The sequence below is a fragment of the Acipenser ruthenus genome, chromosome 8, assembly GCF_902713425.1.
Source record: "Acipenser ruthenus chromosome 8, fAciRut3.2 maternal haplotype, whole genome shotgun sequence".
In the NCBI taxonomy this organism is placed as follows: Eukaryota; Metazoa; Chordata; class Actinopteri; order Acipenseriformes; family Acipenseridae; genus Acipenser; species Acipenser ruthenus.
The window spans coordinates 9,092,533-9,113,171 of NC_081196.1; the positions used below are offsets into that span (position 1 = coordinate 9,092,533).

The window sequence follows — 20,639 nt, forward strand, 5'->3', positions numbered from 1 at the left end:
TGTGATTAGGGACTTATTGCAATATAGGCTTCCAGTCGCGTTGATGACGTCAAGCTCCCTGATTTGCCGATTCTTTTGCGACGGCAGTTACATCTTCAACTCCACGTGAATGTATTAAGGTAATTAAAACAAATATAGTGTTTTATTTTGGCTGTAAATATCTATCTATCTATCTAGAGAGCGAGAGCGATATGTATAGTTAAGGAGGGTTGTTATTCTAAGTACTCATATTGAGAAAATTGCAGCAGCGTAGGTAGACCTATACTAGCGTAGCTTAAAAATGTTATGCTTTCGGCTTTCTACATAATTGAGAACCAAGTTGCAATACAATAATTTGTGGAATAGAATGGGTAGCATGGCATTACGTTGTTTTGAGTAGATGGAAGATGGCGAGCAATGACTGCCATTCACCATATTTCTGGGATAATAAATGTAATGATACAGAATGCAGTTTAAAACACACAGTGCATAGTCCATAACTAGCATTGAAGTGCTGCTGGCTAAGCTTTGTACAATTTGAGTCACTGTTATTGTTTTTGGCTACCGTAACTATTTACAGTACTGTACAACGTTTGTCTCAGGTGTACAACATATTATTTGTATTTAATTTGTTTGTACATTACAGTAGAAAAATTCAAATGGAGCATATGAACAAACACAGCAGCTTGACACTTCCAGCACATCCCTAAAGACCTCACAGCACCCCATAGGAAGCTGTGAGCTAGCCTATATGTAGAAAGATTTTTCCTAGAGTGCATAGGCTATTGCATTTAAGACAGCTGCTCTAAATGTGATGTGATACACACATATATTGTTACTAACATAGTATCGCTGACACATTTGGGGAATAGTATAGTTACCCCAAAATCATGAAAGTTCTTTCATGGAGGATCACACCCTACGTTCTGTAGAACCACCATGTAAAATATATCTGACTAAACCTGCTTCTACACAGGACTGGTTCTGGTGTGAGAAGATAAGATGAAGCTGGACCTTTCCAAAGTAGTTAGCGGCTGCCGTCTCGGGGTGCTGACTAACCTTGGGAAAAATGGAGATAAAACTCTGGAAGTTCCAGGGTGCTTACTTTACACTCGCTGTGGCTCAGCACCCCACCTCACTCACGAAACTCTGGAAACCATTGAAAAGATACCAGCTGTGACTCAGCTCACGTTAAGTACACTGTAAGGTGTTGGCGTTGTTTGAAAAATGTTCATTTAGTATAGTGGTTAAAGGTGTAAAAATGCAACATAACAACATTCTCACAGGGTTCTTACTGTTATGATGTTTCTTTTTTTAATTCACTTTTACTGTACTCTGTTTTGCTTCTCGCAGTACATGTAACAGGAACACTTTAAAATCTGTGTTATTAACATTATTACTGTGTTGAATAGAAAAATCAAACAGGGATGTGTTTTATTTTTATTTATTTAATTTTACGCCCGAAAACAGTCTTGTAATTACAGTAGTTTTGATTTAGAAAACCTTCAAATCAGAATCAGTTAGAAACTGAGAAGTTTTAATTTCCAGTTTAGTCAGGGCTATAATTCTGTGTTTGTTTTTAAAGAGCAGAATACCATGAAGTCCTGGAAGAATACAAGGAAGGAGCTGGAAAGTTTATAGGTAATTGCTGTTTCTGTTTTTTTGTTTATTTATTTTTTTCCCCCAATCTTCTGTTAGCTTGCTGTTATGAACTAAAAATACGGTGAGTGAAAAAATAGAACAAGTTAAATCATTTTCCTCTCCAGGCCTCTGGCCTCGTAGCTATAGTGATGCTGCTTTTGTTTAACCAGGCTGGCCTGTAAACCGAGGTGTCGCACATCTCATTGAGCTGTCCCAGTGTGTGATCTTTTTAAATTTAAAAACAGAAGATTTTGTTCTGGCGTGGCAGGGCTTCACAATGTAAGCTTCTTTTCTGAATTGGGTTTGTTTTTCATTTCCATATTATTATATTTTTTTGCACCAGCAGAGAGAAAAATATAACTACAATCATATTGTTAGGGTATAATCTCTCTTGGGATTTTATTTTTCTTCTTTTGGCTTGAATGAACCCCTAAGGTTTGTTGGCTGTATCAAGTACATTGAAGTTATAATAAAATTGCAATGAACCATCCACTGCAGATAATATGATTACAACAATATCACCAATGTCAGTGTTGCCATTATCTAATGATGATTAATATAAGACATAATGAACAGCCAACTGTACACAGTCAGGCTGTAAACCCATCAAGGGTTTCTTGTTTTGATGTGTACTGGTAATCAAATTCAAATGTGACGTCATTTAACTGGAGTTTTATAAACTACACTAACTTCAGTGGTGACATTCTGTCTTATTGGCAAATAGTGGTTGTTACTCCCCAGTTAATAGAAAATGAAAGATCAGTAATAATCCTCATCATCACATCAAATAGTCACCCATTCTTTTGACATAATAAAAAGTTGTTTCTGAGACCAATGATGAGAGGGAATGGACCTACAGAATTTTTTTTCTTTTTTTTTTTTTTTTTTTTTTTTTTTACTCAGGCATGCCTGACTCTGTGTTGTACTGCTCCTTACAAGATCCTGCAGCCCCTTGTCCACCAGGCTTTATAACTAACAAGGTAAGTAAATCAAAACCACAGTATTTTCAAAATAATACTTTTCAAGGTATTTACCATAACTCATCAGTTGATGATATTTTGTACATTCATCTTTACCTCCTCTGATGGTGTTTCTAAACACATTGAAGTATTCTGTAAATTAACAGATTATGCACAGGGCATCATTTAAGACTAGTTGCATAGCAGATTGATCCATCCCAGGTTTTATTGTTAGCCATATTAGACCTATATGTGCCTAGTTAGACACACCATTCAAGTTTTGCACTAATTGGAATGTTAATTTATTCCCTTCAATGTAATGCCTGGTTTTTAATAATTGTTTTCTTCTACAACAGCTAAAACTGAAATCCTAATACTGTCCTTAATACCCAAACATGGATGCAATTAATAATTTTATTAAACTTTGTAATGATACAGGATTTCAACAGATAGAAATCTCATGTACTGTATTATTGGTGCTATAGAGCTTCAGTATATTGATGAGATCCAGAGTTTAAGCCTTCTCCATACAAAAAATAATAAGGAAATAATGGAGAGATTTTTCTTTTTAGCTTCTTTATCTGAGTTTTTTTATACAGCTGGTGGTTCAGTCTAGATTATTCAGTCAGTACAGTGCGGTCCAACCAGAGATAGACATAGCACTATAAATTGCTGTAACTCTTTCAACTCAGAAGACCTGTAGACAAGTCTAGGATGGATAACTACTCTAGTACTATAGGAAATATTACTCTAGTCAAAATAGTAGACCAGTAAACTAACACGTATACTAATATGTACAATATATCTGTGCCCGTTCTTTTCAGTAAAATACAGTAAAACTGTAATTTCTTTAAGTTACGAGTAGTCTGGGTTTACATGTCTGTAACATTGCTTGTGTATTTGTTTCTAGACTGTTTCGGTGTGGGGTAGCGGTGGTCGTATGGAGATGACTGCCTCCAAGTTCATGGCTCTGCAGGCAGTAGTAAGACCGGATTGGTTCCAGAGCATGGCGGATGGGGAGACTGTGCAGGAGGACACCTCGAAAAAGAGAGTGAGGAAATCTGTAGACCGCACACTGGCCTTCCTGGATGAATGCCTTCAAATGCAGCAGAAATCACAGGTACTGGAAACCATAACCTATACCATACTGCTGTCAAACAAAAATGGAAGAACAAAAATCTGTATATTTCTATGATAATGCTCCAGTAGCAGATAATGGCCCAATCTACAATTGTATATACAATTGTGATAAAACTTGGTTATGGCATTTTTACCACAGTCGCAGACAAGTCTTGGTGCCCTGTGTTTTTTATACCACAATTCAAGATAACAGATTAAGGACAAGCATTTAGTGAACTATTAACAACTTTTTAATAAAACAAAAAGCAAAATACACAATTTCTAGTCATTTAACAAACATAAAAAAAATAAAACTTATTTAACTTAAAGTATTCGTTCATGGCAAAAGTATTGGCACCCCTGCTTTAGTATTTCGTGTGTCCTCCTTTTGCTTTTATTACAGCTTTCATGATAATTCTTAACCAGTATGTTACATCTTGTTGGTGAAATCTGGGCCCATTCTGTCTTGCATATTACCTTCAGCTCAGACAGATTGGAAATCCCTCTGTTTGTACTGTATGTCATTGCAACCTACAGTACATTTTCTTGATACTCGCCCTTAATTTTTAAATGTCTAGATGTTTTTCATTGTAGATACAAAAAACTGTTCTGAAATCAATAAAAATGGTATAAAAACTCAGATTCAGATAATAATGTGGGATGGGTGACCTTGTCTTAATGATTTTCAAGTGAATATCCCTCATTTGCTGTGTTAAAGCCTGACCGTGTTTACCTGTTTTTTCCTCCTGGTTTCAGGACCTGCAGGGTGTAGAGGTGCTCGGAGTGGTGGAGGGCGGGGATATCCTGGAGGAGCGAACACGATCAGCCAAGGAGACGGCCAAGAGGCCTGTGGGAGGGTTTGTACTGGACGGGTTCCAGGGTGACGCCATGACCAGGGAGCTAAGACTGAAACTGATCTCGTCTGTCACAGCCGAACTGCCTGACGACAAGCCCAGGTACAGCAGGATCTGCTGTTATTTTCCATTGCCTCGGCAATTTCCACATTCATTTATAATCAGGGTTACTTTTTTTTACAGAATCATTAAGCACTTTACATAACTGTACAGTAGTTATGTAGTTGGGAGGTCAGTTTTATTGTTTTTCAGAGATCCTGGCCAGACTACATAACATCAGTTACATTTTGTTTTATTCAGTTCTTATGTTTAAGTAGAAAATCACTCAGTTGGTCTTATATGGTTGCACTTGTGCCACTACAGTTGTCCGTGCTTGTGGGAGTTTGCCAGTGTGAAATGTGTTATACAAAATACAGCATTTAAAGTGACAGATTGTGTCATGTGGAGTAGTGGTTAGGGCTCTGGACTCTTGACCGGAGGGTCATGGGTTCAATCCCCGGTGGGGACACTGCTGCTGTACCCTTGAGCAAGGTACTTTACCTAGATTGCTCCAGTAAAAATCCAACTGTATAAATGGGTAATTGTATGTAAAAATAATGTGATATCTTGTAAGTCGCCCTGGATAAGGGCGTCTGCTAAGAAAGAAATTATTATTATTATTATTATTATTATTATTATTAATACGCGTGTTAGTATGAATGAAATACATGAAAGTGTAAAACTGTATGGTGTGAAAGTATGGAAGAATTTATTAAATAATTCAGGTTAGCAGGAAGAATACTGCATTTCAAGTATTGATTTATTTGTATAGACAGTATTTTTCTTTTTTTTTTATTTTAATAATTTGTTATATGAGTAACACTCCTCATTTGTATAACATAGTCTGCTAAACGCTACCTCTAGTTTAAAGCTTCTAGATAAAGACCAAATTCCATTGAAGCATCACCATTGTGTTATCACCACCTTATTGGCACAAGCTTCACATTAGTCTGTTATGTCCTCAGTGCTGTTTATCAGTGAAGTCCCAGCTTGACTCTATAGTGTCACATGGCACTGAACATCCCATCTAACAAACATTGATGTTAATGGGCCCTTCTAGACTCCAAGGGGACTGAACATTTTATGATTGTGATTTGGTGGCATCATGAATAAACTGGAATAAATCTAACTAACAAAATGGTTCAATAAATCTTACCATAGATGTTTTTGCACTTCTGTTGGCTGCATAGGTCTTAAATTTGCTGTTTTAAAACAACAAACACATTATAGCATGCATGTATTTTAATTTTAAAACCTGGTACTATATTAGGTTAAAGTACGTTTTGAGTTTCCTGCTGTACTCTTGGTCAATGCATGCTACTATGACAGCCAATAGGCGTAGCGGCTGGTTGGTTAATAACAGTAAAGAAGCAGTGGATTGATCATGGAAGTGCAACACTATCTGAAATCATGGTTTGCAAACAGAATTCTTTAATCTAGTGTAGTAACAAGTATTATGTCAAAATAAAAATACATGCTTATGTGTGTTTCTTTCAAAACTACACTTTTCTGACATATAACTGACAGAAGTGCACAAAAACACAGCTCACAGAATAAACAGCCAAAATATACAGTTTCAACAAAAACAAATCAAACACTGACACCAAACAAGTACGTGCTGGTCCTTCCAGCACGAGTAGCAATTGTATTTTCTTTTAGATTTTTACCTCCTTTCTTTCTCTCTCTCGCTCGCTCTCGTTCCTCCTCTCTGAACACCCACCACATTCAGCCAAAGCTGCAGGTTTTTATACATGTGACCATCTCCAAATCGGCAATAAATTAGTCTTGGGATGGCCACATTCTGCCCGAGACTAAATTATTAGCTGCCGACCACGCATTCTCACGAAATGAGCAGAGACGAGTGCCAAACATCGCCCCTGCCAAACCACATTAAACTATACAATCTTATACAACCCCACAAACCATTCTTTTAAATAAACCCAGTAAGCCCTGCCCCATCTTTACACTCAGGGAGGCAGAGGTATTTGTTCATCCCGTACAAGAAACTAATCCTCATATTTTTGTGTCATTGATGGATACTTGGCTGAAGATACGTCTTGGCTTCTGGTTATATACAATAAAGTCTTTTACAGGGGTCAAATATTAAATTGCATGTTTGCTTGAATACCGGTATATGATTTATTGCTTTGAGCACTCAAGCAAATAGTGCTTTTATGTAGAGAAAGACAGCAGAATTAAGTTCCAGTTATTTTAATTGATCTCTGGAGAGGCCGGTGTGTACTACTCAACATTTGTGTTTTTTGAGGCTTTAGATGGGATACATCTTTTAATGATCTTTTTTACCTTGCGGTTATTTCTCAGTGCCAGTGAAAGTCTCTCATTTAACACAGTGTTCGCATTCATGTTGACGGAAAATATGAAGAATGGGCTCTCTCCACAGGTAATAAACGCACTTGACAACACTAAAGCTGTTGATACAGTGCTCTTACTTCTCAGTGCTCTCCTGGTAACCCTGTAAGCTCACGCTCTCCACTGTCTCTCTTATGCTGTGCATCAATATACATGAAAAAAATATGTCTGCCCACATCATGGCTAAGGAACCATAGGTTTTTTGTGAATGGACAATTAAACTGTGTTTTGACACATCACCTTTATCCCTTTAGTTTTGTTTACTACAGATTTTGTTTAATTGCTTTACTACAGTAATCGTGTAGCTTTTGACCCAATTCACAGCTTTCTCCTACACAACACCAGTGATGTTACAAATAATTTGTTGCTGTGGGGCAGTTTATTTAGTTATAAACAGATGCAGTGACACTACCAACAAGTTCACACATGCTAATCCAATGTCTACAGAAATGATCTGTTCGGTTTTATTCCTGGACTGATTTATTTTTGACTTTAGAAACCGTTTGCCATGAAGAATTTATTGAGATTTCGGGGACAGGGAGGTGAAGTACTGTACTGCCCCAAAAAGAAACTCGGTTGCCAGATTTTATTTGTACCTGGGACCTCTTGGCTTCCAGTCAGCTGCTCAGAACTAGGCCACATTGCCTGCAGGGCATGGCAGAAGATTGTATTTTATTTGGTTCTATTTTTAACATCTATAACTTTTATTTTAGGCTGATCCAGGGAATTGGCAGACCAGACGAGGTCTTGGATTGTGTGGAAGCAGGAGTGGACCTGTTTGAAAGCTTTTTTCCATACCAGGTGACTGAGAGAGGCTGCGCCCTTTCCTTCAGGTTCAGATATCAGCTCGACCCGGAGACGCAAGGTACCCTTTTTATTGATGCCTGTTGTTGATTGACGGCTTTTAAGTGTCATTTGCAGCTGTCATCTTGTTCGAACAGTGAACAATCCCTTCTAAAAGCACTTGGACCTGCCGTGCATTAGAAATTAGCACAGCATCTTAAACCTGTGCATGAGGTTCACATGTGGCTTCCATGTAATTTTAAATAGAGTAAGAAACAACTCAAAACAAAAACATAACCCCTACTTGAAACTTAAGTGATTTATTGTTCGATAATAATAACAAAAAAACATGTACAATATTTTACAGCGTATCTCTTAGTAACCTTATGTAGATATCACATCTGATCCTACTAAAGTAGCTTTTCATGTTGTTGGTGAAGTTGGTTAGATTATTTTGGTTAGATTATCTTTTTCTATTTGTCATTAACTTATGACAGCAAAACTGATTCAGATTTACAATGACAGATGGGTGCATCAAGAATATTGACAGAAGGCATCAGATATAGTAAAAACACCATTATTTCTCTTGAATACCTGAAGCTACAGTGAAAAATAAAGGCTTGCTTTCCTGAATAGTGAACGCACCATGCATGGGTTAATGCACAGAAGCGGTTTTCTTTACATCTGTTGGCGCAGTAAATCCCCCTGCGGACTATTGAAGAGCTATTCAGTTCATCATGAACTACAGCAAACCTGACCTGTAGCAGCTGTGCGATCCTGTACAGTAAGCACAAGACTCTAAAAGCAGTGTATCAACAACAAGCATAAGGTTCAAGGGCAGTGTAGGTCATATTACAGACTAGTAACTACAGATTGGTATTCTCAGTAAATAGTTTAAGTCTGCAAATTCGAAGACACTGGCTATCACCAATTAATCAAGGTAATTTACTCATTCTGCAAATGTGGAGACACGGGTTATCACCAATTAATCAAGGTAATTTACTCAGGAGACAGTGCTTGACCTACATTTCAAAGGAAGTGTGGGCTCTGATGTGACCAGCCAGTCTGGAACTTTTTCTGGCTACTTTTTGTTCCAAACGCCCTTAAAAACAAGAGTTTTAGCAACTAAAATGTGTTCCTTCAAAATGACTGCAAAGTTCTGTTGCTATGACGTTTCTGCATCTGAAGCGATTGATATTATGCTCATACTGTAGATGCAATTTCTGTTCCCTATCTGAAAGAATTTCACCTCCTCTTTAATGACAGTTTTAGGATGTAGGTATTAGGGGGTTCACACAGTTATAGAAGTAAGGCCTCTGGAGACCTTGGGAGTCTGTCACATTTAATATTCTAACTCTGCGAGCAGAAAACTTCATTAACCCCTTTCAGTCCCAACGTGTTCTCCACACAAGAACAATTCAGATTCAGCTCTGAAAATGTAATTAGAAAGTAAATGTATTGCGTTTACCAGCAACATCTTCAGTGTGTGGAGTGAACTTGTGCCATAGATGTACATTGTATAATACTATCAATAGAGCCAAACATCCACCCTAACAGATGCTACAGTGTATTTTAAAATGTTAATGCCCATTCTGTTAACCTTAGATAATTAAAACGGTTTCCTTTTCAGCAAATGTAATTTTTTCTTATGCTCCCAGATTCTGATACTGATTCATAAACATGATATAACTTGTGCTAAAGAAGGGCCTTGGCATGTTTTGCAACCATTGGAAAAGCAGACCTCTAGATATATGCGAAGAACTAGAGGCATACAGATGTACATGTGCCCACCTCCACTATAAAGCCTTTAAGCAGTCAGTGTTTAATATTTGAAATAATGACATTCAGCTGCTAACAAGGTCTGATGATTGGCCTGTTTGTTTTATAGGGGCAAACTAAATTCTCTAACTGCATGTGAAACAAGGGGATAAAATTTAATTACAAAACTACTCTTTAGCATTCTACACAGTATGTCTCCTCCAACCCACATAAATATTTCCTGTCATTGTTTTTTTTTTTTTTTTTTTAATATTTAAATCAAAAGACCCTTTTTTTTCTTTTTGAGATGTATTATTATTTTAAATTTGAATATTTGACTGAAAAATTGTTATAGGGTGTAGTGTGATAGATTGTATGTATAGGTCTAGTTGTATTAGTTAGTCATTTAACATACCGTATTGCATCGAATTTAAGACACACTTTTGAAACCATTTTTTTCTTCTCAAAATTAGCCTGCATCTTAAATTTGAGTAAAGTATAGTGATGCATGTATTAAAATCACCAACAAAAAATGTGACTGCCCAAGTACACATACAGCAACGTGATCCATGACCTACAGGCAGCCATTGTCAAAGAAGGGTAGCTTCCTGAGGAATTTGAAGAGAAGCTTTTGGAATATCAGCATTTCGTTATTAGGCTCTGTTCTAACAAACAGTACCAGCTTGGACAGATCGGAAATGCTTATCAGAACCCGTATTTTTCGACATGCCAAGCAATACCACAGTGTGATAGCAGATGGCCGCAGACTGCCTCCATGTGCGTAATTGAGGTTGTATCTTTGTAAATGCAGATTTATTTGATGTTTTCTTTTTTCCTCAGATTGAGGGTGGGAAATTTGGGCTGCGTCTAAATTAGAAGGAATACGGTATATTATCTGTGGCACTGTTCTTAACATCAGGGTTGTGTTTTATGCATTCATTGGTCTGTATAATGGATATTTATTCAGGAAGATGGAGCGCCTGATTGAAACGTGATGAATAGATCATCAAGACTATTTTAATAACTTTAGAATTGGAGGTGGCAGTAAATCTGCTCAATAATATACTGACTAAGTTCACATTTTCAAGTAGAGCTCATCAGGTTTATTTGGACTTTTTCACTCCCAGCGTTCCTTCTATTCAGGGTTAGAAATCAGCAGATCATATAGAGCTTCTAAGAACCCAACAGTTTTCCAATGTGACAAGATTTTAATAATACCGACCGCTTCTCTCAATAAAGGTTATTGTCCAACATGCAGGCCTTCAACATCTCAATAGGGTTATGAGTTTCCTTAGACGTTAGTCTTTTAATATATATTATTTGGCTTATTGTTCGTCAGTGTTGGAGAGGAATGGTGCCCAGGTCAATGAGGAACCTAGGGCCAAGAAAGACTGTGATGTCAGTGACAAGGAAGAGAAGGAGCCGATGACACCCTTTGAGATGGATCTGAAAAGCAAAAGGTAAACATTAGGGAAAACTTGGCACTTAATGTATGAATGCAATCATAGACAGAACTGTGCTGGCAGATGAAATATCAAAAGAAGCTTTGAAGATGGAGATGATGACTGGGCTGAGCTCAGCTTATAACTGGAGCAAAATCGCCATACCTCTTTGTAAAACTGAGTTTTATCCTGCACCTTGGTTTGCAATCTGAAACTTTTTAACCAGGTTTTTGGGGCAAAAAAGCCCTGCTGTGCTATATGAAAACTATTTTTAGTAACATTGTGTTAAATCTGCTAATTACTCTATCTCTTTACATACAACACATCTATTATTTATTTGAGTAGAACAAATACTGCTGTTCCCTCCTCCTTTTACATGTGCTTCTTGTTCAGGTATCGAGAGGATTTCGGTCCCCTGGTGCAGGGCTGCTCGTGTTACTGCTGTAGGAACCACACGCGCGCCTACGTTCACCACCTCCTCCTGACCAACGAGCTCCTGTCGGGGGTCCTGCTTATGATCCATAACTTCCAGCACTACTTTGGGTTCTTCCACTCCCTGCGGCAGGCTCTGCAGGAGGGACACCTGGAGAAACTGAAAGCTCTTGTCAACGAGCACAGCCCCTGAACTCCTCCGTGGAAATCCAAATTTATACCTGGAGATGGAAGATCATTCTTGGCTCACTGAACTGTGTGTTTTAGTTTTTAGTTTTTTAGACTCTACAATTTCCGTGTTGTGTTAGTGGATCATTTTCATGGAAATAGGAAAACAGGGCATTAGTTTCAATGTGTTTTAAATTGGACAAAGTGACCTTGAGGTACTCTCAAAAGCCAATGTTTGTCATGCATTTGTAGGTAACAAGTTACAGAAAATGTGAACCAAAATAATTATGAACAAACTAAATTATACTTTTTAAGCTTTAAAGGACACAAGAATTAAAACAATTTTTCCCAGAGCAGTTGCCTCAGAGCAAGTCAGATGAGAGGGACTTCAATGATAAAACTCCCTGTTATTAACTATATTTTGGATATCTTCCACTGTATGGTACTGTACTGGTCTGGTCTTTGCTTCTTTTTTTCTGTTGACAGTGCACACAATTCCATATGACTTCTAAAGTGAGTTGAAAGCCTTATCTTGACCCATTTTTAGAGTTCTAGAGATAAAGTCCGGTGCTACCATATTTTCAAAAGACCAAAGTGCTTTTTGTGGCACCTTTTATCTAAACAATACCATCCTATTGACTATTGTATACTTTTGCATTAGTTCACTTTCTACACCTGCTTTATATGCATGTTGTCGGGATAGTTAGACTTTTTTTTTTCAATCTATACTTCAGGGCTTTTTATTAGGTGGAAGTTTTATAAGGAGAAGATGTAGTGTATGCTGTAGTGAGAGTATACTGGACCAATAGACCTCGACCAATACTCTATTATCATGGAAATTGTTTTTTTGTTTTTGTTTTTATTGTATCGTTTGCTGTTCCTTAAATAAACCTTTTTGTATATAAAACACAATGTTGTTGCTTCATTAGAATACACTTTGCCAGAGGACTAAGTGGTGCAGCAAGTTCATTCACTAACATCTGATTTGTCTCAACCTAGCCTCCCAGTGGACTTCAGTCCACTTCATAAAACCACCTCACAATATGCCAAGGTCACTTCTGACCTAGCCTCCCAGTGGATGTCAGTCACTTCTGGAGGGAGACAGAGTTTAGGAGTGTTGGCAGAGCTACTAGGAGAGGAATCTTTAATGGTACCTCCCAGCACCATGCCTGACTGCCATTGTCCCTCATTCTAATGAATAATAATGACACAGCTTAAATTCACTTATCTGTAATGTGTTTTTATTCTTTTCCTCTTTACTCTTATGTCGTTTTTATATAGCAGACAGAACCATGCGGTGGCCAGAAGGAGTAGCTTCTGGCTCTTCAACGGGTTCGACTTTGTTCTTAGTTCAGGTTTTAATTGTATAGATTTATAGTTTGAAGCCACATTTTATTTTTGCAAGTAAAACTAGGGAAGCATTCAATTCTCAAATGCCAGTCAGATCTTTCATGTTTCCTCTCCTGGGTCTGCTTGTCATTTTTACAGTAAATGTAACCTTTTAATAACCTGTGAATGATCAGCGGGTATGCATGATACACTAGTGAATCCCTTTTTCCTCTCCAGCAGACCGTTGTCTGTAAAATGTGAGGTGAAACAGCAGCCAAGTATTCCCTCCAGACAGTTAACTGAGATCTGTACACTGACATATTTCACCAGAAAAGGCTGTTCCTAGAGGGATGAGTGTTTTTTTGTTTTTGGTTAACTGCACAAACTTGTTTTTGATTAAACATTTGTTTTCCTTCCTACCTTATTCTTCTAGGTGATTTTGTTCCCCCAAGTTTACATTCAAGCCATACTGTAGTCATGAGATCTTCCTCCCTTACCCCGCAGAAGCGGAAAGGCCAATGCAGTTTTAAATTTTCTGCTACCCCCAGGTTTTATCGGTAAATGTTCATGTGAAATCTTTTGCAACTGCAGCAGACACAGGAGCAAAAAAGCATTTGGAGTCTAGTTCTTTGACAATTCTAAAATCCTTGGACTGGCTGAAAAACAATCTAATAGTCTTTCAATACTTAGAGGGTTTCTGTTTTTAGTTCTGGAAGGTAATCAGTAATAATTTCCATGTACTTATCAGTACAAACTATTATTGTTTGTTTATAAAAAGAAAGGGAATTTTGGGACTTCAATCACGTACCAAATCTAAAATCCACTTGAACTGCATAACCTTGCCAGTCAAAACCTAATCGCCTACTTAACTCACAAATAGTGTCTAGCTCTAGGTATTGTTATGCATGTGCTGCATCAATAGTTTTCAAAAAAAAAAAAAAAAAATAATCAGAGTAATGGATTAGATATTGTTTAAAATGTTCAGCTGAGAGACAGGGATGTCTATTACAGCAGGGACTAGCTGTGGGAATATTAAGATGCTGTTATCCAGTCTCACAGGCAGTATTCAATACATAAATGTCTCCTGAACAGCTTTCCACATGGACTCTGTCAGGACTTATTATATTGACAGTGAAATGAAAATACCTTTTTGGTCACAGTTTCTATTGTTTTTCTTCTGTTTAAATTGAAGAGTTTACACTTCAAGATAAAATAAGTATATGTTTTAATGTTTTAATATGTTTTAATATATATAATATGTTACTGTAAAGCTAAGGGAAAGCCAGGACTTTGTGGCTAGTGACTTGGTTTCAGGAGACTAGGTTTCAGGCCATTGCATGACACACCAGGCGAGACTTGGGGTTTAATGAAGCAAAGTTGTCTCAAACTAGGTTTCCCAGGCTTACCGCTGCAAGACACTGTTCCTGAAAAAGTGGCTTTGTGTTCCCTCAGCCTGATTGTTCAGATTGCTGACATATCAAAAGTTAAGTACCGCTGATAGAGGATACATGATGGTCTCTTCTGTTTAATATCACCAGTTACCAACAGAGGTCACCCATTGTCCTACTTTGTAGTGTTTATGTTTTCCCACTAGGTGGCTCACTAAGTATCAGCAGCAGTAACACTACATTACACTGCTTACCCAGCATTAAAGGATGTTGACAAGGTAAAATATTTGATTACGTTTTAGTTTAAAAAACACTGCATTGAATTTGAAGGTGTTATTAGTTTGGGTGTGTATGTGTTTTTTTTTCTAATCTTGATGGATTGGTCTGAGAGTGTACTTTTAGAAAGTGGAAACAAATCTGGCTGAATGTTGAGAAGGAGAAACATTAAAAAGAACCACACAGTACCACTGCTTTCCCCCATTTTACAGTTGCAATAATAGGCACAGAGCTGTTAAATTCGGGGATGGGGTGGGGGGATTGGGCTCAAGTTAGTCACAATCACCTTTATCGCATAAAAACTGTCGTGATTGCTAAGCATCCGCTTATTTTTTCCCATGGGTGCTTGAGCCCTGGAGCACCCATGGAGTCGACGCCTATGGTTGCAATTGTGTGACCTCATTGCATTGTTGTGTAGTTATAAGTTTCTTGCTTAGTATTCTCTAACAGTAACTATGAGTGAGATTCATTTTTATTATGTTGAGTTAAATCTTCATGGATAATGCTGACCACAAGATAATTAACTCAATATCTCATTATGTCCATCTCCAGAGATCACCACATACTCTAAAGCGTCTTGTGATCTCAACAGTACAGCCTTCTTTCGAGCCAATGCCATCATCGGGTATTGTAGCGTATCAGGTATTTGGAAAAAAGAAGGAACGGAGAAGACGAGATTCAGGTCCAAATGGCAATTCTTTCATTCAGCAAGTGCAGTAGTCAGAGCTCACACACCGGCTCAACAGCACTCCTTCCCAGGGCTGCCAACTACTTTTACAAAAACCTGCCCACTTCTTCCTGAAAAACTTCCCAAAACCCACCTAATCAGGAACGTAAGCTGTGACGTCTCAATCACCTGTCTCGACAGTCAATGGTGTTGTTCCCCATTGTAAACAAATAGCAACTACATTATTTGTACTTTTTTTAAAATTCTATTTTCTGTGCTTAATTACTAAACATTCGCCTGAAATACTAATCAATCAATCAGCGGTAAAACCCTTGAGAACAAATTCTCATTTGCAATAACGCCTGGCCAAGAAGGCTCACACATTTAGTATTATATTTAGGGTTGCTGTTTTTTGGTGTTTTTCCCCTGACTTTTTCTTCACCTTTAAGATTGTTTTTTATTGTAATGATAAGGATGCAACTGGCATGTGTTATTATTAAGGTAGTAACAGATAAACAGCCAGCTACTGTTAGATCTAATGTGTGTGGTTGTGCTTCAACAATAGACACATTCTCACCCTAAAGAGTGCTTCCTGTTCCCAGAAAGGATTGTATTTTTATATATATTTTTTATATTTTATATTTTATATTTCGCCCATGATTTCGGCATCTTCCTCTTGGTGGATCTGAGGGATCTCTGTCATTAACCACTCAAAATATCTGCTTTTGAAAAACTGTGTAATTGGCAGCTCTGTTCATTCCTAACACCCACCCTGTTTCGCGGCCTAGTTTGTAAGCTCCAAGCATCGCTTTTCTGCTCTTGTGCACGCAGGAGCTCAGCACACTGCAGGGCTGGTGCTGCTTTTAACTAGCCACGCACATAATAACAGCGCAGCCTCAGCACTCCGTCTGTACGTGCCGTTACAGTATTATTAGGTAAGACTGCAGTGGTGTAAAAATATTTACACTTTGCGTTAACAGTGCTTGCATAACAGTGTGACTATTTCTACATCCGGTCTGTTGCATTGACATGTTATCAACCACAGACTTTCGTTGCTCCTCACACTTACTGACCTGCTCAGGGACAGGAAGTGTTCTGTCTGCTCTACATATCTTTGGTGTGGGTCAAAATACAGCCAAACATGATTATTGATTCAAACAGCAAATGGAACATAATGGCCACATTTCCTGTTAGACATGAACTCAGATCATTTTAAATAACATTTTTTACTATATCTTACACAGTTAAAACTTGCAATTGTATTGCCCAATATGGTATCAGTAAGATTGTGTTCAGTTTAAGCAGCATGTGCAAATAAGTAAAACAAAAATCATTAGGGGTCCCTGAAAGGCTCACCTGTTAAAGGCATGGCCATGTGCTGTGCAGGGTGAGTCACATGCAGTCAGGTTAGTGTCCTGGCTGTACTAAGTCGTCAGTCTTCCCTGGGGATTCCACAACGAGTGTCGCGGGTCAGGGAAAAAATAGCAGGAACTGGGTCACAGTGATCCCTATTGGCCAGGTGTAAGGTAAACTCAAGCAGACACCAGCAGGGCTGTCTGTGCTCCAGTGGGCAACAGCTCTCCAACATCCACTCTCCTGAGCTGATGTAGGGAGCTGCTCCAGCGATGGAAAATAGCCAGACTTTTTAAATTTGGCAGAACAAGAGTGAAATAATTGGGCACAATTCTTTTTAAAATTGAATCATTAATCAATTGTATAAAAGTATAATGTCTACAGCACCTTGTTAACTTAAAAAAGGATGGATTGCAGACAAGATGCAAGAGCTGCCCAAACTCACTAAATGGGAAATGGGTCTTCGGTACCTAATGAGAAGTCTAATTTTGCAACATTTTGAACTAAAGCATTTTAAACTCAATTATCAAAGTATTTCTCACAGTTTCTGATCAGAACACTGTAACATGTCCTGATAATAGGAACATATGAGCTATAATAAACATCCTTGTATCTGTTATTTCAACATCGACTTTAAAGGTAACAGCCATCTTAAAAAATTGATATTTAAAGGTGTTTGGAGGCCTGCAGAAAAAAAGTCTTGCAGGGATATCGGTGGTCATCAGTCTCTGTCGATGGAGCATTGTTATTAACATGTTTGTTTGGGCAGTTAAAAATCATTAGGGACTGTCAGGACTGATTTACAATCTTGCCAAAGTACAGAGAGCAGAAAAGATTGTTAATGGATTTTATGCTGGACAATATCACAATACCACACATTCTTACCTTCAGCACAAAAATCCAAAGGTTATGGAATCTTCACTTAATTTCTGTCAGTATCATTTAAAGTGTGTCTTCTCTTTACTGAGTAATTGATATTGAAGATTGAGAATGATATTCAATACATTATTTCTCCAGGAACTATCAAGGTTGGCATAATAAGCTTTATGAGCAGAGACAAACTATTTTGTTCCGTTTGATTTTTGTTTTATTATAATCTCAATTAGTTCTTAATTATCCTGGTGAAATATGTACATTGAAAAATGAAATGATAAAAACCCATACTGAGCGAAACCCATACAGAGTAAGAATCTATGGCTACTATTACAATGCATCCAGAATGGAACACTCTTTTTCTAGATTTGTGATGTCATCATATCATCATAGTACTGGAGTTTTCTAGATTTTGGTAACGAGCGGTCTAAGCATGGAACACGGGGGTGGGAGGATAGTTAGTAATTCCACAACAGACATCTCATGATGAATTAATAGTAGTGGTAGCATGTGTGCACAACTTTAGCACAGCACATGAAGGAATCCCTTTTCTACTGTTAAGAAAGCTTAATAAATAATTACATTTAACCATTCTTGGAGATATAAAAAAAAATAGAAATGATCAGTAGAATGATCCAGTTAAATCTGCTTTAAACCCAGATGGCCATGATTAGGTAAGTAAAACTGGAACATAAAATCTTACAAAGTCATTACCCTAAATACCCAGTTTTTGGTACATTCTTATGAAGTGTGCTATATGTAATATTAACATAGCCCCTCCTGAATTACCATACAATGACACCCAATGGTGGGGCACTTAGACTCTTGTCAAAATAAAAAAGGACAGGGTCAAGGTGCAGAGTGAACATGTATTGGTAATCATATGAAAGAAAATGTGTTGGTAATGTTAAATCAACTCCACTTTGCCTTAGACATAGAATGCAATACTCCTGACAATTATAACCAGGAAGATAACAGAAACAAACTGTAGTCACATGCGCTGAGCCGGCAAGAGTTTAAATACCAGGCATAACGACATACACAGAAGTGCCCATACCTTCAGGTCATCTCTGTTAATGGCACATATATCTAAACAATAACGTTCAATGTAGTATTTTGGAACTAACAAACAAAGTAAACATTGTTAAGATTTGAAACACAGGCTGGTCTCATCCTTACAGCGTAACAAAGTAATTCATTCCATGTTTGCTATTTTTTAAAACCTTACAAAGGGATTTTTTTCAGGAATAATAGTGGTACAATCATATAGTATACTCTTTCACTTAAAAATAAGTCATGTGCAATAATAGTAGTTATTTTCATTTCATTTCAATTATCTTCTGCTGAGTCAGACAGCCAGCTTGACAAGCTCCTCTATTCTACCCTCTCCCTTACAGCGGGTCATTTTTCCATTAATGCATGGACAGCCTCTCGTTATCTGGACTTAAAAAAAAAAAAGCCTTTTCCCTGTGTCTGTGTAACAGCTGCTGAGAATTTGACAGTGGTTCTTGGGTACATCTGGCCATGTACAAAACAGCAGAGCTGTATCATACTGTGCCAATAGCTGGCAAACACTTGGTCAGTTTGTAGCCTTTGGCTTGGATTGCATCTGGCTCAATACCATCACAGAGAGCTCAGGCACTGCTTTGCTACTGCAGATAAATGGAAGAAGAAACAGAGTGACTGAGGTTCCTGGATGTCTCATCTGCTTTATAGGATATCCATCATCAGCTCTTAAATATCAGTTCACTGAGATGATTCACAACATATTAGACATTGATGTTAATTTAAAAAACATGTCCCTACTTGTTATTGGGATACTTTTCTCCGCTCTCCTCTATTTCTAGAAATCTTTTCTTCACTATCTATTTGTTTCCTGAAAATACAGGAGCAAATAGAGAGAGTGTTTCCACAAATGTAAACTTTCAACCATAAATTCCGAGCTAAAACTAAAACAAAAAGAAAACTAAATCTGAAGAATATGCAGGGAAATTGAAGATATACATTCCATGTGTAAAGCGTTGCTTTATTGAAATCCAACATTAAACAGTATAAAACATGATCAAAAATCAGGTGCCCTCAGAGTTAGTCAAAAGCAGACTTTCCCAAAGGTTACCGGTACCTTGACCACGTCGAATAACCGTTTGGTCCCTTGAGTGATATGTATTTCCATACATATCTTCAAATGCTGTGTTCAGATTTGCCAGTTATGTTTTGTGTTTTTGCCTGTCCTCAGTTTGGTTATGCCCAAATTTTACTGAACTGTAGAATCTCAGGACAGATTGTAGCAATATTAATATTCTATTATTATATGGTTTGCTGTAAAGGCTGGTAGGCCCTATTGCTCTGAGGCGAATACCCTGGAAATGCTTATATCAATCCTATGGTCGATTCACACGAGTTTGACATTTTGCAGGAGATGCCAATGTCCTGTAAAAAAATCGGAGGACCTCTGAGAAAATGATCTGTGATAAAAAGAAATGGACGATTTGCACAGGACTAAATTTCACAGATGTCGATAAAACTTCAAAGGCCATCTGTTTTATGTGGTGATTTTTAGTCCCGTGTGAATCGGGCTAAAGACAGTATTTAATCCCTGGATCATTACCTGCTGAGCAAACCCGGCAGCTTAATTCCAAATGGCAGCATTCTAATTTATAAACTGTTTCTTAATGACGCTTGACTCTTTCCTATCAGTATACTGCTGAGAAGCCATTAAAACGTTCATATTAAACAGGTTTGGCTTCTATAAGCATACACAGTACTGTACTGCTAAAAGCTTTTTTAGTTTTAAAAGTAGGACAAAGATATCCTAGCCAATGAACTTTCTTGCAGTGCTGTTTAATGTGGTCATAATTTATACAGTGTCACCCACAGTTAACCTTTCCTATCCCTAATTAGAGTGCAGCATCTAAAGCATTGTCTATTTATGAATTTGAAGATCACAGAGGTATTTTATATTGTACTGTACATACAAGGTTTGATGTGCCTTGTCTAGTCACTGGTGATTTTTTTTATTGCTTATAAATTTAACACTCAATCATGATTGATTTATTTTGTCCAACCAGTATTAGTTTGCTGAGAAAAGAACTAAGAATTTGGAATGCTCCAGGATGCCTGTTGACTCATTCGCTTGCTGCATTGAAACCAACTCATTCATTTATGCAGGGGTGCTTCATCAAATTCTGTTTAACACTACTTGGGGTAAT

General features: G+C 37.6%; 1 protein-coding gene across 2 annotated transcripts; it reads left to right on the forward strand.

The window, feature by feature from the left end:
- Positions 1-10: 10 nt before the first annotated feature.
- LOC131737712 (queuine tRNA-ribosyltransferase accessory subunit 2-like) lies at positions 11-12,456 on the forward strand. 2 transcript variants are annotated; one of them, XM_059028415.1, is made up of 9 exons: positions 11-119; positions 956-1,181; positions 1,565-1,620; positions 2,524-2,600; positions 3,490-3,699; positions 4,455-4,654; positions 7,675-7,826; positions 10,842-10,962; positions 11,338-12,456. In XM_059028415.1, the coding sequence occupies exons 2-9, from the start codon at positions 982-984 to the stop codon at positions 11,567-11,569; spliced, it is 1,248 nt and encodes a 415-aa protein (XP_058884398.1). In that variant the 5' UTR covers positions 11-119; positions 956-981; the 3' UTR covers positions 11,570-12,456. The 2 variants fall into 2 exon arrangements, with proteins under 2 accessions (XP_058884398.1, XP_058884399.1); XM_059028416.1 differs by lacking the exon at positions 11-119 and having other exon boundaries at positions 1,044-1,181; positions 1,570-1,620.
- Positions 12,457-20,639: the final 8,183 nt, after the last annotated feature.

What these genes read in the sequence shown, in the direction of transcription:
- LOC131737712 (XM_059028415.1), top strand. Translation starts at nt 982, where the DNA reads ATGAAGCTGGACCTTTCCAAAGTAGTTAGCGGCTGCCGTCTCGGGGTG. An exon ending in CAGCTCACGTTAAGTACACT is followed by an intron (nt 1,182 to 1,564) that starts GTAAGGTGTTGG and finishes TTGTTTTTAAAG; the next exon opens with AGCAGAATACCATGAAGTCC. An exon ending in ATGGATCTGAAAAGCAAAAG is followed by an intron (nt 10,963 to 11,337) that starts GTAAACATTAGG and finishes CTTCTTGTTCAG; the next exon opens with GTATCGAGAGGATTTCGGTC.